The 16,327-nt window shown below is 40.1% G+C and overlaps 1 protein-coding gene across 8 annotated transcripts in view; it reads left to right on the top strand.

Moving 5' to 3' along the window:
• Window positions 1-16,327, top strand: part of PHF20 (PHD finger protein 20) — a 136,297-nt gene that overhangs the window by 45,651 nt on the left and 74,319 nt on the right. For all 8 annotated transcript variants that reach the window (XM_055436595.2, XM_055436577.2, XM_055436585.2 and 5 more), the window contains 4 exons: window positions 2,747-2,918; window positions 4,042-4,126; window positions 12,886-12,965; window positions 15,827-16,211. In XM_055436595.2, coding sequence (XP_055292570.1) covers window positions 2,747-2,918; window positions 4,042-4,126; window positions 12,886-12,965; window positions 15,827-16,211 — 722 coding nt within the window. The remainder of the gene's footprint in view (window positions 1-2,746; window positions 2,919-4,041; window positions 4,127-12,885; window positions 12,966-15,826; window positions 16,212-16,327) is intronic.

The raw sequence follows: 16,327 nt of genomic DNA, 5'->3' as shown, positions 1-16,327 counted from the left end.
GAGATCTTTAAAAATCAGTACACAGAGAATTGCCTTTTTCTTTGCAGTACTGTGTAATGTTAGTAAGGATTAAAAACAGTTACCATCTTTTTAATTTGAAAAGTGTGTTAAAGCACCGAAAAGTTAGAAAGAATGTGATCTTAGTATAAAGGGAAATTTTATAAATTAAATAAATTTGATTCTATGAGAAATTAATTCTGTGTGTTAGTCCAAAGACCTGTTTGCTAACTGTTGCTCAAGATAGTAAGCCAGTAAAGAAAGGCCTTTGAATCAGACTGAGTTCTGGAGGCTTACTAATCTGTGGTAGGCTGACTGAGAGATCAAGAGGAATACAGCTGACATATCCATATCCTTCTCCCCATTTTACAGGGAGGGATAGACTTCGGGAAGCTTTTTCTCTCCTACCAGTGTACTACTTAGTTCACCAGCTCCTACGATTAGCTAGTCTGTTGTCAAGATATATGGCAGCTGCGTGTCAGCTGGATTGGAGTAGGGAGACTAGTTTCAGGGCTGTTTTTTCCTTTTATTAATATTTATTGAGCAATTAATGTATGTATAATACAATTAGGAATTTTGAAAAGCATACCCTGTCAGTCCTGTGTGAGAAATACCCTCATAAAGTGATTGGGGTCTGAAGCTGGCAAGTGACTGAACTTGGGGTGGGTAGCTGGAGTCAGCAAGCCTTGGGATTGAAGAATTGATGGGACACCCAACCTTTGGGAAGAATAGGGAGAATGGAATTCATTTCCTGAATGTTCATTGAATGCCCAGTATCTGCATCCTACTGTGTTTTGGTTTTCTCCAAGTAAACTGCCTTAGGGGATACTAGTGTAGGGTTGAAGAGGACACAATGGAAACAGGCCTGTTCGTTTAAGTAGCACATACTTATTAGGACAGTAGGGTATTGAGTGTTAGATGTAAGAAAGGAAGGTAATGGGGCAAGTCCAAGTTGTAGGGAGAAAATGCAAATTGGTAGAATCTAAACTTTCTCAATGTAGAATAGCATTCTGGTCAATACAGATGTGTTTAAGAGAACAATTGCATATTTGTTTTTCTTTATTTTTAATAATTTACTTATTTTTGGAATGAGCAATACATTTATATGGTTGAAAAATGAAAAAGTATTAAAAGGTGTATTGCAAAAGGTCTCCCTCCCACTTTTGCCCCTCCCTGCCCCATACCCAGTACCCCTCTTGTATCAGTCAGGTTTATATGCTGGAAACAGAAACCATCCTGGGTACTTGAACCACAAAAGGATTTAATACAAGTAATTGGGTCCTTAGAAAATTGTTGGAAAACTTGGAGGAGTGGGACTCAAGGGGACCTGCCTTAGAGTTTAAATTTGAAGGACTCACCCCTGGAGTGTGAACTGGAGGTTGGGAAGTCACTACTGCTACTGCCAGCCCCACCCCACCATTGCTACTTGACACTCAAGAAGTCAGTGACTAGACATTAGATCCTTGCTGCTATAGACCAGCATGTCTGTATCACCTGGGAGCTTGTTTAAAGCTTTTAAAGCCTTAGTTAGCTCCACCTCGGAGAAGGCAATGGCAAGCCACTCCAGTACTCTTGCCTAGAAAATCCCATGGATGGAGGAGCCTGGTAGGCTGCAGTCCATGGGGTCGCTAAGGGTCGGACACGACTGAGCAACTTCACTTTCACTTTTCACTTTCACACATTGGAGAAGGAAATGGCAACCCACTCCAGTGTTCTTGCCTGGAGAATCCCAGGGAAGGGGGAGCCTGGTGGGCTTCCGTCTGTGGGGTCACACAGAGTCAGACACGACTGAAGTGACTTAGCAGCAGCAGCAGCAGCTCCACCTACTGAATCAGAATTTGCATTTAACAAGATCCCCTGATGATTTACATTGAATAAAAGTTTGAGCAGTCCTGCACTGAAATACTGGCTCTTATCATGACAGTTGCTTCCAAACCCACAGATCTCCATGACCCTGATTGCCAGTTTCAATTGAGTCAAGCAAATGTAGTTGTTGGTTTACCTAACTCTCAGTCTAGAAGAAGAGTGATTGGAGATTGAAAGAGCCCATCTACTGAACTGATCACACTTTTACAAGTAACCAGTGTTAGTTTCTTGTGTATTCTTCCAGATGTTTTGTGCATATTTAAGCATGTTTGAATACATATATTCTTTTTTGTCTTGTTAAAAAAAAATTAAGCAGTAGTTTACTTACCATACACGGTGTTCTGCACTTCACTCTTCTCATTTAATGGTTCATCCTGGGAGAGCTTTCCATATCATGACATAGAGCCATCTTCTTTTTTTAACAACTGCATGATATTCCAATACATAGATTACAATATTCTTAAAATTGAGACTAACACAGTCTGGGCTGCCTGGTCATTCTAATTTTTTGACACCTGTAAAATACAATCTAGTTGTTAATTGTTTGCTTCCTGCCTCTCTTGTGCTTAGGTTTGTGTATATGTCCTCTTGTTTGACTCACACTGCAACACAGTGTATCCTTCCTCCGCTTGACATGAAAGAGCTCAGGCGCTGAAAGGCTAATTTAATCACAGTTTAAGGAATATCCAGGATGGGATTTGAATCCCAAGTCTGTTAGCCTCCATGATTTTCGATTTGGCACAGGGACAGAGAACTGCTAAATGTTAGGCTTTATTTAGTACTTTGAGATCTACTTCTTTGGTAAGAGGTTTGGAAAAATACATTTTGATTACTTTAGGTGGCTATTAAGGGCATTTCAATTTTTTTTTCTTTCCTAACTCAGGTATCCAGCTCACATAGAAGATATTGATTACGAAGAAGGAAAAGTACTCATCCATTTCAAGCGTTGGAACCATCGTTATGATGAGTGGTTCTGCTGGGACAGTCCTTATTTACGTCCTTTAGAGAAAATACAGCTGAGGAAAGAGGGCTTGCATGAAGAGGAAGGATCATCTGTGAGTAAAAATTCCGGGCAGTTCAGTGATGAGCAGGCTCAGCCATTGGGCTGAGTCTTTGATGTTGAGTGTGAAAGTCTGTAGGAGCTGAGGACCATCTTTATTTAGGCTTGGAGTGCAACCTTGAGATCTCCACAGCCTCTTGGGGTTGTTGAAGAATCTCAGTTGTCATCTGTGTGTATGACGTGATTGATGCGACAGCTCATAAACTAATTTGGTTGAGACTGCACTGATGATGGATGGAGACTTGATCTCTCTCTTTTGTACTGCAGTATCCCTTTAGATTGCTTAAAAAGCTCATCTGCTATCTGATCATTCTGATCATTAAGCAGTCATTTCATGTGGAGCATTAAGCTTTTTTTTTTTTTTAAATAAGCCCTTGAAAATCTTGGAACTGACTGGACTGGATTCCTGTTTTTTAAATTTCATCACTATGTCTGGCACTTTTATGACTTCAAAATGAAGGACAAAGTATTTGTTTTCAGTTTTTTAAACAGGAATTGAGACATCTGTAGAATTCCTGCTGCTTATGGAGCTGACTCAGCCCTGGATTCTGTTTTCCACTTTAACCGTGACCAGGGAACTTGAGCTCTTGCTAGGCTTTCCCCCTCCTCCCCGCTCCCAGTTTAAGATTGTTCACTGTTGCCCAGTTTGGCTGCTGGGTATTCATTCTACAAAATGTATCAAAACAAACTGTGTGCTGGGAAAGCAGTATGAAATATTAATGGTGAAGGAGTGCCTCCTTTGTCCAAAGACCCTCTAAAAGTGTGGATGACATTAGGTGGCATGTTTGCCTCGAGATGAAACAGCCTCTCTCCTTCTAGCTGTGTACTTGCTGTGTACCCTGGTGTTACTGGGCTGTTAGATGCACTTTCAGGGATAAGATAGAATTATCATCAGTGCTGTGCCTTGCCTGTCCAGAACTCCTTAAATGCGAAAAGGCCATGTCCAGCCCTTTTGTTTTGACTCCCAGTGTTGAACAGCAGAAACATCTTCATCCCAGTAACCATCTCCCCTACCTGCCCTTATCAATTTCAGCCTGTCTTATGAATTTGGTTACCATATATGTCCTATGAAATTGGATTGGTAACAGGATCTTTTTTTGTTTTTTAATATTTTTTAGGAATTTCAAATAAACGAGCAGGTCCTTGCTTGCTGGTCTGATTGTCGTTTTTACCCAGCCAAAGTCACTGCTGTTAACAAGGATGGTAAGGCATTTGAGTTGTAATTGTTTTTACTCTTGACTTCAGGGTGAGTTTATAATATTTGAATTTGATGGTGTGTTTTTAGCATGTATTTATTGCCTTGGAATCCTCTCTAAATTAATTACTATGTCAGGAGTTAGGAAGAAATTATAAATGGAGAGAAAGCTAGGTTAAAGAGGCGGGGATTGGTTCTCTGCCTTCTACATTTTAGTCATTGTTTTCTGAAACAGTCATGGTTCATCTGTCCCTGTGCTGGGAAGTTTGTAGGTTCTTGCTGTCTAGGAGTTCCTAATATAATTGAAGAAATAAGTCCCTAATATTCCTTTTAGTTATTTGTGAACAGTCTAGAAGTGAAGCAGGCAACAAACATTTCTTACAAAACGTATTTTGTGGATACCAGGTGATTGAGAGTGATGTGTGATACGAGTTGCTAGTTGAAGTTGGGGTACTAAGGTTTAGAGCTCTGAGTTGGGATACCTTCGCCAGAGTTCAGAACATGTGAGAAATCAAAACGGGGAGCAAAACCCAAAGAGGCTCATTTTGGGAATAGGGAAGAAGAGGAGGGTTATAAACATGGTATGTGCGGTCAGCATCCTGACACACAGAACAGACTCGGCAGGGTTCAAGTGATACCTTTTTTAAGCATTTTCTACTGAGATGTTTGTAGTATGTCCATGATCTCTGCAGTGAAAGGGCAGATGGACCTCTTAGTGCTACTGTTAGGGGTGAAAAGCTAGATTGACATCATTCAATGAAGTTATTCAAATATTTATTTAGCACCCTGCTAAATGCTAGACCTTGGGGTAAACAAGAAACTTCGTCTCAGAATGGGTTGAAATGGTCAAAAATGAACTGTACATTGCATATAGCAGGACTTTTAGTTCCTCTATTGCTGTATTCACCAGTTATTAGACTGGGTGGGGGAGGTAACATATGTATCCCTGAAAACAAAGTCCTCTTACCATAGGCCTCCAGAGCAAGGCTGTATCTTCTAAATTCTTTAAACAGTTACTGATCCTCTCATTTATGGTTAAGTTTTTTTGGATAGTCCCTTGTTTTCCCCAAGTTACATTTTATAAGCCTGTGTTTAAAATGAAGTCTCATATTGCTTTTCATATGTGTTACTTTAATTTTAATAAATGGATATTATTCAAGTGACATGTTATTAAACTGCTTCAGATCCTTTTTGTAAAAGGCATAGTTTATTATATCAAACACTCATTAAATAGATTATAAATCCATATGTTTATAGATCCATTTGTATTAAAATGGTGAGTGATCTCATTTATATGGGAAAAATAAAGTAAAAAAAAACTACAAGGATATATTGTGCAGCATAGGTAATATAGCCAATATTTTATAATAACTTAGAATGGAGTATAATCTATAGAAATTGTCAATCACTAAAATTGTACACCTGAAACCAGTATTGTTAAGCAACTGTACCTCAATAAAAAAAGTTACAGTAAAAGAAAAAGTTTATTTTTTAGAATCTTATTTTTTAGATTAGTAATTTTTTTCTGCTCTTACTGGGTTTAAATTATATGATATGAAACACAGGTGTTTGTTAGTGTACATAGGTGTCTTTCTGAAAGTCTGTTAGGTTGATTTATGCTGATCAAGTTGGATGTTCCCCCTAGGGGAAGTGTGCCCTTTTGGGGAAATGGCTGCTCCTTAGATCAAATGAAGATTGTGGATAGAAACACAGGTAACTGTCAATAAAGCGGGTAGCAGAAAGGAAGCAACGTTTCTCTTTTGTTCCAGTGATGTCCCAGAGTCACATGGAGGACAGAAGTAAGAAGAGGGTTAGATTAAAAGAATGGGAAAGGAAGGGCACACTGAAGAAGGAGGGATTTGAGGAGTCCTGGGAGCTGTCTTGTAGAAGGTAGGGTGTGAGGGTCTAGGTGGAAGCATTAAAGGCTTAGGAACCTACTGGTTGCATCTAATATCTGTAGAGCCCAGGCCTTAGCATCATGGATTAAAAAAGAATAAAGAACTTGTTCAAGGCAGAATGAAGTAGGTGTTGAGACAGAGCAACTGGGGGAGGTATGGCAGGTGCAGAATGGTGCAGATAAATCATAAGGGGAGGTGTGAGGAGGGACCCCTATCTGCAGTTGTTGGGTTTTTTTGTGTCAGTTGGGTCGGAAATCTTCTTGCTGTAAACATTTTGGCTGCATCGCGCGGCATGAAGGATGGGATCTTACCTTCCCCAGTCCTAACCACTAGACTGCCAGAGAAGTCCTTTTAAAGTTAATTTGCTTTGCAAGTTGTTTTTAAAAATCTTTAAAGTTTATTTTCCTGCATGAGCTAAAATGATAGGGAGAGTCTTGAGGTGATGGTTGCTCCCACAATGGTCAGTTGCCACCCTAATATGTTTGTTCGATAAATTTCAGATTCTGTTCAGTAAATTTTAGTTAATTGGAGGACATTGAAAATGAGTGGATATTTTGGGGGGAACCTGTTTTTCCCAGAATTTTTGGGTCTGAAGTCCTGCTTTATGCCACCATCCTCAGAGTTCTTGAGATTAATTGGGGGAGGGAAGGGGAAGAGGAGATCCTGAAAGTGAATGCACCCAGCTGTGTGGTATTATTGCTGCACTCAGGACTGAGAAGGAAATTCTATGGGATTTCCTTTGTGGGAGCTCAGGTCTGTGCTAATTTTGAGATGAAATAATGACTCTTAGGTGCTGCCTTTGGGTTAGATTTAATCCAGGGGAACTGGCAGAGTTTCTGCGTCATGATTTACTCTACTATTCAGTTGCGTGATTGAGAAGGACAATACTGGACTCTAATTTCACTCTTTCCCTGGTGTTTTCTCTCCTGCCTCAGCTCTGTTTGTAGCAGGGGCCATCTCAGCTTAATGTTGGCAGATCCTCTGCAGACGAGGTGCTCCCTTTATTTCCTGTTAAGTTATTCTCTTTCTAGTGCTGCTGGAATGAGGCTGGGAATACAGTGAAGTCACTCCCTGTAGACTCATCTTGGGAAGGCTTGGTCTGATCTTTCTGCCACTCATAACCTCCTTTGTGGTTTTGCCGAGGCCAAGCATTGACTGGGCAGTCTGGTGGACAGGGGCTGTAGCCAGAGTGGAGCGCCCTGGCTGCTGGCATTGGGTGTCCCACATGATTGACTCACAATTAGTAAGCAACTTTTAGAGTTTCTTAAGGGAGTCATTTAGCAATTGGAAACTTGGGAGAATAATGCCATGTTATTTAGCCCTTTTCACCTGGCATGAGTCTTTGGCAGTAGCAGTTAAGCATCATTCTCCATGAAGGCAGCCACACCTGGTAGCCTTGTTAGATCCTCGGTCTGTGTTGGAGTGAAGGAAGGGATTCTGCTTCCAGAAGTCTTTGTTTGGAAGCCTTCTCTTTTCTGGTGAGTTGACCTCAGCTCCGCCCAGCTCCCCTTTTTTAAGGTATCAGAACCACTTGCCTGTCAGGAGTTTGTACCCTTCTGCTCTGCAAGGCAGTCTCTCCAGAGGAAACTGAAAGTAGATTCACATTTACAACAAAATGAGGAATCATTCCTTCCTGTTGATCTGTGGTTCTTTGAGTGCTCAGGCAGGCGTATCAGGTCCCTCTTCCTTAAAGTTATTCATATTCTTAGGTCCTGTGTCCCCCGGTTCAATCTCTTTGTTCAGTGCCTAAGTCTGCATTTTACCAGGAGAGTCTATGGAAATGGTCTTATTTCTCGAGTCTCTGGCTGAAGCAGTTACATTTTTTGTTTTCTTCTTGCTGTAACTGATCCTGCGTTTGAAATGTGGGAACTCTGGGACTATGAACAGCTTTGACTAGAGATAGAAAGACAATTTAGGCCCATACATGCAGGTGCTATCTTGGTTCTTACTATCTGTGGGGGGGGTGAGGGGGTTCCCTTTTAAAGTAACTTGGTAGATGATGGTAATTAGAACCACATATTGATCTCTTGGCTTCCCTGGTGGCTCACCGTTAAAGAATCCACCTGCCAATGCAGGAGATGTGGGTTCACTCCCTGGGTCAGGAAGAGCCCCTGGAGAAGGAAATGGCAACCCACTCCAGTATTCTTGCCTGGGAAATCCAATGGACAGAGGAGCCTTGCGGGCTACAGTTCATGGAATCACAGAGTCCGACACAACTTAGCGGCTAAACAACAGCAGCTGTTCCCTTGCTCTGTGACAGTCCCTTTGCTAAGCAGTCTCCATATCTAAGCTCATTTCCTCTTCATACAAACGTGGAAAGATTGTCGCCATCAACCCCATTCTCTTTTTTCAGATGAGGAAGTCAGCTCACAGGAGAAACTTATTGAGGTTGCAGAGCACATATGTAAATAGTAGCACGGAAGTCTGAATGGAGGTCTGTGGGGCTCCAAGGTTCCTGAAACTGCAGTGGCCACAGTATCAGCCTGCTTCTCTGGAGCAGGGTTTTCCTTAAACAGCAGGAGTTTCAGTTAGGGCCAGGTGCCCGATGGGGGAGTGTGTGTGTGTGTGTACACGTGTATGTGCACCTGATACAGGAGGGTGGGAGTAGATGGTCTGTGCTTCCTGGAGCCCAGTGGTGTCTTGAGAGCCCTGATTAGTGGAGACAGGCTCTGTCCCAGTCCCTGCGTGGTGATCATAGGCAGTTCACTCTCCTTGCTCTGAATTCATCTGGGCAGTTGTGAATGGAAGAAGGAATTGGAATAGACGAGCAATTTGGGAAATTGTTGGCTGCGGAACCTAAGCCCATTATGTAAAATTGCTAAGAGGAGAAGGCTTAGGGGGAGGTTTGCCTGCAGACATGGACCTGTCGCATCCCCCTGCCCACCTTTGAGGCATATCTGTGTAAACCTCAGGACTTTGAGAAACCATGTTTGAAAACTCCTGTCCGTGATATTATGGAATTCTATGACTCCCGCAGAATGAGTGGGATAGAAAAAGGGCCCTGAAGTCACAGTTATGGTAGATTTCAGGAGCAATGTAAATCTGTCGTTTCCAGAGTCACCTGTGTATCCCTCTTTCCTTGGTCCTGGAGAAGATGAGCTTGCTACCGGTCTCAAGTTTTGTTCTTATATCCCTTCTGCTATTACTAACTTCTATAAGGTTGTCTGATATGCTGGGTTCTTAACCCACAGAGAGCAAGGTCAGGAAGTTTAATTTCATCTGATAGAGACTGGAACTTATTAAGGAAGCCTGAGGCAGGTCGCGTTTGTGTCACTAATGTTCTCTTTGAATCCTGTCATTTACATGTGTTTTGTTAATGTTCCTTGTGGCCGTGGGAGAGATCGTTGCCAGCCACCCTTTGGAGGATTCCGTGGGAAGACATTCTTTTAGTTATGCACGGAACAGTTAGAGTCGACTTGGAGCCTCTCTCCAGGTCTAGGCCACTGTTGTCTGCGGGATGTGTTTCCTCCGAGTTATTGAAGCCCAAGTTAGGCTGTGTGCATGATCAAGGGAGAAAGTTTCAAGATGATCCCTTGTAGTTCTTTGAAAGTAAAAAGGGTCAGGGCTGGGATATTGTTACCTAACAGCAGTGGTCCCTAGGCCCTTTGGCCATAGTTTGGGTCATTTCAGTGGGGCCAGTGGTGCTCTGGGTCTGTGGTTTGGAGTTGAGGATGAGGGACTTGGGGAATAGGTATGTCGGGTTGGGAGAGAAGTCAGCAGACGTCTTGGGTTCTGCCTCTAGCTCTGTTGTTCCTCTGAGGCCTCCATTTGAGCCTGCCGTCAGGAGTAAGCTTCAGAATTGACCTCAAGTAGCTGAAAATCTTGGACTTTTGCGTAGCACTGTTTAAGTTGTCCTGGCTATTTGAAATGTCTGTAGAAATGGAGAGTTTCCATTTTGATGTAACTGATGCTGAGCTTTGTTGATTAAGTTCATTGAAAGTATAGTCCTGGATGCCCCCAAACCACAATCCTGAGACTTACCAGAGCTTTGCTTTGAAAAGGGCCTGTTTAGAGTCCCACAGCATTGCTTCTTTGTTTGCCAACACCCTCACAATAGAGGCAGGAAGACAGGAACCCAGGCCTTTGTTGTTAAGTACTCATCAGTAATTGCCGACATGCCTTAGATAAAATCCTTATCATAGCCTGTCATCTCATTTCTTGCTTTAACCGACTAACTATATATCCTTGTATCTATCTTGTTTGCTAGCCTCTTTTATGTGTTGACAATACTTGTGACAAATAATCACTTTTGTAATTACCAGGAGTAAAATCAGTAGGTAATTACTAATTGTTTGCAACAATAGTTCTCAGACTTCAGTGTGCACCAGAATCACCTGAAGTCCTTATTAAAACACAGATTTCTGTTTCACGCTCCCAAAGTTATTATTCAGTATATCATGGGTAGGGCTGCTAACTTGCATTTCTGATAGGTTCATGGGGTTGTTGATGCTACAGGTCCAGGGAACCACACTTTGAGAAACACTGGAGTACAGTGAACCAGGCGCTGTGTGAGAAACTGGTGTTAGATGTGGTCTCTATCCTTGGAGAGCCTGCCTTTGATTTGGCATCTGCCTTCTATGTGAAGGCACCTAAGTGTGAGGCTCTACAGACCAGGAACCAAATGGGTGAGAAGTTCAGAGGAGGGAGAAATCTCCTCCTCCTCCTGACCAGGGAAGTCAGGAAGGTTTTACAGGAATGTTGTGGTCTTTTAAGCTGAGCACTTAAGGATGAGTGGCACATTCCAGGCAGGAAAGCACTTTGATAATGATATGGAGGTAGAAATGTCCCAAGACAGTTTCAGTGGGTGGCAAGTAGCTAGTCATTTTGAGTTGTTGGGTATTGTATGCTAGTAATTGGAAAGGTTTGGAAAATAATTGGGCTCGTATTGCATTGGACTTTGAGACACTGAAGAGTAAGGGTTTCAGTAGAGGTGGTAGCCATTCACAGGGCCCTGCTTAGGACTGGAGGAGAAGGGTGGGCGAGGTGGGGAGAGAGTGTATAAGATGGAGGCAACCAGCCAGGTGACCTTAACTTCACTGTTAGCATTATTCTGCTCCCAACCCTTGAGATATATTTTTTTCCTTCCATGTTGAGTCGTAAATTAGTTCTGAAAACTAACTATGTTTACCAGTGGTAAACCATTACGTGATTACCAGTGGTTCATTGGTAATCTTGACAAGATTAACTGTGATTTTTTTTTTTTTTTTAAATAATTTCCTGGAACCAGCAAAAGAGAGACATGGGTGGGTTCTAAAATGCAAAAGTTTGAGAATGTTGGTTTGGGTGGAACTAATGAGAACTTTTGTAGCTGAATGCCTTATTTGGACAGGATTATTTGGATTAACAGTTTTAAGTTTTTTAGCAAAGAGTGATTTTTATTAGACTTAAAAAAAAAGTATAAAACTAACTGTAGCAGGCACCATTTAGTGCTTTGGCCTAGTCTCTGTTTTTAAACGTAGTAACATGCAGGTAATTCATATGGATTTTGAGATTATTATGACCTCTAAAAGCATATCTTTAGCAGGTGGTCATATTCCTTTTGAAGTTTAAAGGATATTACTATTTCTCAGCTCAGAAAATAAAGATTAAATAATAAGCAATAATTCACCAAGCAATAAACCTTCATTTTCCTTACATCTCTTTTTTTAAAAAATGAAAGTATTGTTGATATAAAGTATTATATTGTTACAAGTATACAATACAGTGATTCACAATTCTTAAAGGTTATACTCCACTTTAATTGTTATGAAGTATTGGCTATATTCCCTGTGCTGTATAGTATATCCTTGTACATTATCCATAATAATCTGTACTTCTTAATCCTCTACCCCTATCTTGCCCATCCCTGTTTCCCTCTCCTCACTGGTAACCACTAGTTTGTTCTCTGTATCTATGAATCTGTTTCTTTTTTTGTTATATTCACTGACTTGTATTTTTTAGATTCCGCTTATAAGTGAGATCATATAATATTCATCTTTGTCTGTCTGATTTATTTCACTTAGCACAATACCCTCCTTCAGGTCTATCCATGTTGCTGCAAATGGCACAGTTTCATTTTTTTTTTTAATAGCTGAGTAGTGTTCCAGTGTGTGTGTGTGTATCCATGTATACATATATCCATCCATCATCTCTGTCCATTCATCTGTTGATGACACTTAGGTTGCTTCCGTATCTTGGCAATTGTAAATAATGCTGCTGTGAACATTGGGGTGCATGTATCTTTTTGAATTAATGTTTTTGTTTAGGATAGATATCAAAGAGTGGAATTGCTGGGTTATATGGTAGTTCTATTTTTAGTTTTTTGAGAAACCTGCATACTGTTTTCCACAGTGGCTGCACCAGTTTACATTCCCACTAAGAATATAACACAGTATATCTTTCCATCTGTGTCATCTTCAGTTCCTTACATCAGTGTCTTATAGTTTTCCAAGTACAGGTCCTTTGGCTCCTTAAGTAGGTTTATCCTTGGGACTCATCTTTTTTTGAAGCAATGATAAATGGGATTTTCCCCTTAATTTCTCTTTCTGGTAGATCATTGTTGGTGTTTCTTTACATTCTTAATTGTTTTACTGATATTTGCTCTTGGTCTAAATTCAGTGCAAGTTTTAAAAATTTTAGTGTAGCGCCATAAAAATGAATTTTTTTGATGGATTTTGATTTGTGTAGGTAAACAAATCTATAATGATAAAGAGAAAAAAGACTAACATATTACTGTCTTGGACATAAGAAAGACAAATTGTGATTCTTAAACAATTTTTTAATTCCTGTAGGTTTATTATTGTGGTTGGAGCTCCTTTGTGTTTATGCTTTGAAAAGTTTTGTCGCTTTCATAAAACTACAAGTTAAGATCATATCTTTTTGAATTTTAGGTACTTACACTGTGAAATTTTATGATGGAGTAATTCAGACTGTCAAACATATTCATGTCAAAGCTTTTTCCAAAGATCAGGTGAGAAATGTGGTTTTATGCTTTTGTGGTATGCATAATGCTAATATTGTAGTTTTGTTTCTCAAAGATGCTACATTTGTTTATGATGGCAAACTCTTCCCTTCATCTGACATGATTCCTCCAGAAAGCAATATACAAGTTTTCAGATATTGTAAATGTTTCTCTCTCTCTGCCTTTTCCTTTTCATACAGTCTTCTTTTCTGAAATGCCAATACTTAAGTACCATTACCTGTTAGGTCTTTTTTCCAAAATGCCTGGGGATTATTCTTTTCTCTCTCTCCTTGTGCCCTGTCCCCAGAGCTGTTTCCTCTCTTGGGAAACTTGCTGAGTGCTTGAGGAGATCTAGAGATGTTTTCTCCTCATCTGACTTTGCCTTTTAGCTCAGGACCGTGGCTTGGTGGTGACGTAGATTTGTCAATCACTTGTGCTAGATGTGCCTGGGTTGAAAAGTTTGTTTTCTGTTGTCCCTTTCACCATCCGTGTCTCAGCACAGGTCCTGAGTTTTGACATTGTAAAGTGCTGCCTACTTTCTTCATAATTTTTTCCCCTTTTAGTTTATTTTGCATTTATGTCTTAATGAAATAGCTGAGGGGAAAGATTTTGATCGTTACTATTATTTATCGCTGTGGGTGGTTGATGTGGCAGTATTTGGTAGTGCTGGATCCTGTTGTCTTATGATCAAATGCTTTTACTTTAATAAATTCTTCTATACATATTTAGCATTTTCAAAGCATGATATTGTTAAAGATAGCCTCAAAAGTGTTTTTTGCCTTTTGCTGGTTTTCCTCTTCAGAAAATTGATAAAATTATAAAGCTTTAACCCTGAAGATGTTTTCTCTTTGATCATTTATTTTTCGGGCATCTCAGGAACTACACAGCACTGTATACGTTGTTTTGACCTTAAATTTGGCAGTTTTTATGTTAAGTTTGTGGAATGAGTTAATTTAGACAGAGGACTGTTTTAAGAACATGTCAAAAGCTGCAAGATTGTGTCTAGAATCTCCCCAAGTGGAAGGACAGGGCTCCAAACAACATTCAGCTGCTGTCTCTGGTTGATAGTACTCACAGGGCCTTGACTTGGAGATGGGCACCTCACCCTGTGTGGATTGTGGGTCTTCAGTCCTCAATTCTCAGTTGCCTCTGAGTGTCTCTTGTCATCTCAGACCTGGCAGGTGGTCAAGCACAGGCCCATGGCTCCTGTTTGTTTTCCTTTCCCAAGAGGACATAGTGTTTTGGATAAATGACTTCTCAGCGAGGCCACTTACAAAGCAAAACTTCTTAAAAAATATTTGTCAATTTTTAAGGCTTTTTTTCATACAGTAATTGCTTCTTTTTTTAAAAAATAGGCACTTACTGCCCTAAATGGTTTGATAATCTATATTTAAGGAACATTTATCTTTTTTGTACTTACAAAAATATATTTGTTTGCTGTAGAAAATTTAGAAAGCACAGAAAAGCACATTGAAAGTAAAAAATGTTTAATTCTGTCATCTAGATATAGATGCTCATAACATTTTGATGTATAGCCTTCTGTATTTTTTAAAAAGATACTTATGTATATATGTATTTCTTTTCTCAATTTGAGTCATATGTTACTGTTCTATAACTTACTCTTTTAACATAATAATATTTTCCCAAGTTCCTAAGTCCTGTATGGGAATATAGCTTTTAATGGCTATGTAGTGTTTATAATATGTATATAACCCAACTTTGTGTGACCAGTTTCCTAGTGGTCATTTAAAGATATTTGTAAGTCTGGGTACACAAGTCTAATTATTTTATTAGCAAATTTCATTTCTAGGAATTCAATTCTAGTTCAAAAGTAGAATCATAAGTCTTTTGACCTAAATTGCCAACCCCGCTTCGTGGTGGTTGCGATTTATATTTCTGCCAGCAGTTACTAAGGAGGGCTTGTTCTCAAACCTGGCTGCTTTTAGACAGTTTAGAGGACTTGAAAAATAAAATTTCCTCCTAGGCTCTAACCATAAGGATTCTCCTTATTTATTATTTTTCCCTTTGGGACAAATTAAACTTTTTACTCACTGCATATTTAGACACTCCTTCTTGCTCCTGGCAAAACTCTATGTGCCTAGTTTGTGCTTGGTGCTAGGGGTCCCATATGAACTTGATATGGTGGCCTTTGCTCTTCTCTTGAGGTCTTCCTGGAGGGAAGATACATACACAAATAAACTTAATTGTAGTTTTGGAAACTCGAGAGCTTTCCGAGCTGGCTTTATTATGAGACAGTAGACAGTGTTCTGGGAAACTAGATTTTAAAAGAAAGTAATTTAGGAGGAAAGTAACCAAGAAGTAGTACTTCTTCCTGATACACAAAAACTCAGCCTTTACCCTGTAGAGGAAGCAAAGATAGTCTCTTTCTGAGTTGCACAATCTTTACAGCTTTACTGTTAAGCCACCGGTTATCAGTTTATTGGGTTCTTCTCTACAAAGGACGTCAGCTTCTGGAAGACCCTGGGTCAGTGTAGTCACGCTTGTGGTGACAACAGACAGGGCACAAAGGCATTTTCTTAGAACATTGCTATCAGAAAGATTGCTTCCCAGAAGAGGTCCCTGGGGTAGTTGTCTGTCCCTTTAACTACTTTCTAGTGACTTGTTAATCATAAGGGAGATAGCATTGTCTCAGAAGAAATTAAACATGACTCTGTTATTTTCTTTAAACTTAGGACTGGTTCTCAAACCTCAGCATATGGATGGATATTTTCAGTGGTGCTTTCCATTATGTGACCTGAAATATATCCTCTTTTAATTTCTTTTATCTGCATAAGTTTACAAAAAGCCTCCTGATTTTATATTTGCAAGTAATCACAAAGTGTGTTTCATCGCTATTTTGCTCATTTTAGAACATTGTGGGTAATGCTAGGCCTAAAGAAACAGAACACAAAAGTCTTCTATCATCTGATAAACGAGAAAAGTTTAAAGAACAGAGAAAACCCACAGCCATTGTGAAGAAAGACAAAGAGGACAAAGCCTTAAAGACAGAAAAGCGAGCCAAGCAGTCTGATAAAGAAGGAAAGTTAATCTGTGCTGAAAAGGGGAAAGCGTCAGAGAAGAGCCTTCCCAAGAACGAGAAGGAAGATAAGGAGAACATTTCAGAAAATGACAGAGAGTATTCTGCAGATGCTCAAGTGGATAAGAAACCTGAAAATGACATTGTGAAGAGTCCACAGGAAAACTTGAGGGAGCCAAAAAGAAAGCGAGGCCGACCCCCTTCCATTGTTCCTACTGGTGAGTTTCCCAGGTGTGCACTGCAAGAGTGTTCTTTTTGTGGCTCTTTGTGGTTCTTTATAACTTTGTTATTCAACCCTTTGTCTTTGTGACTGACCTTGAGTCATCCTGTCATC

This window comes from Moschus berezovskii, chromosome 15 (genome assembly GCF_049115385.1).
Source record: "Moschus berezovskii isolate FMDL1 chromosome 15, NW_MosBer_1.0, whole genome shotgun sequence".
Lineage (NCBI taxonomy): Eukaryota > Metazoa > Chordata > Mammalia > Artiodactyla > Moschidae > Moschus > Moschus berezovskii.
This window is presented reverse-complemented; position numbering and strand designations above follow the sequence as displayed.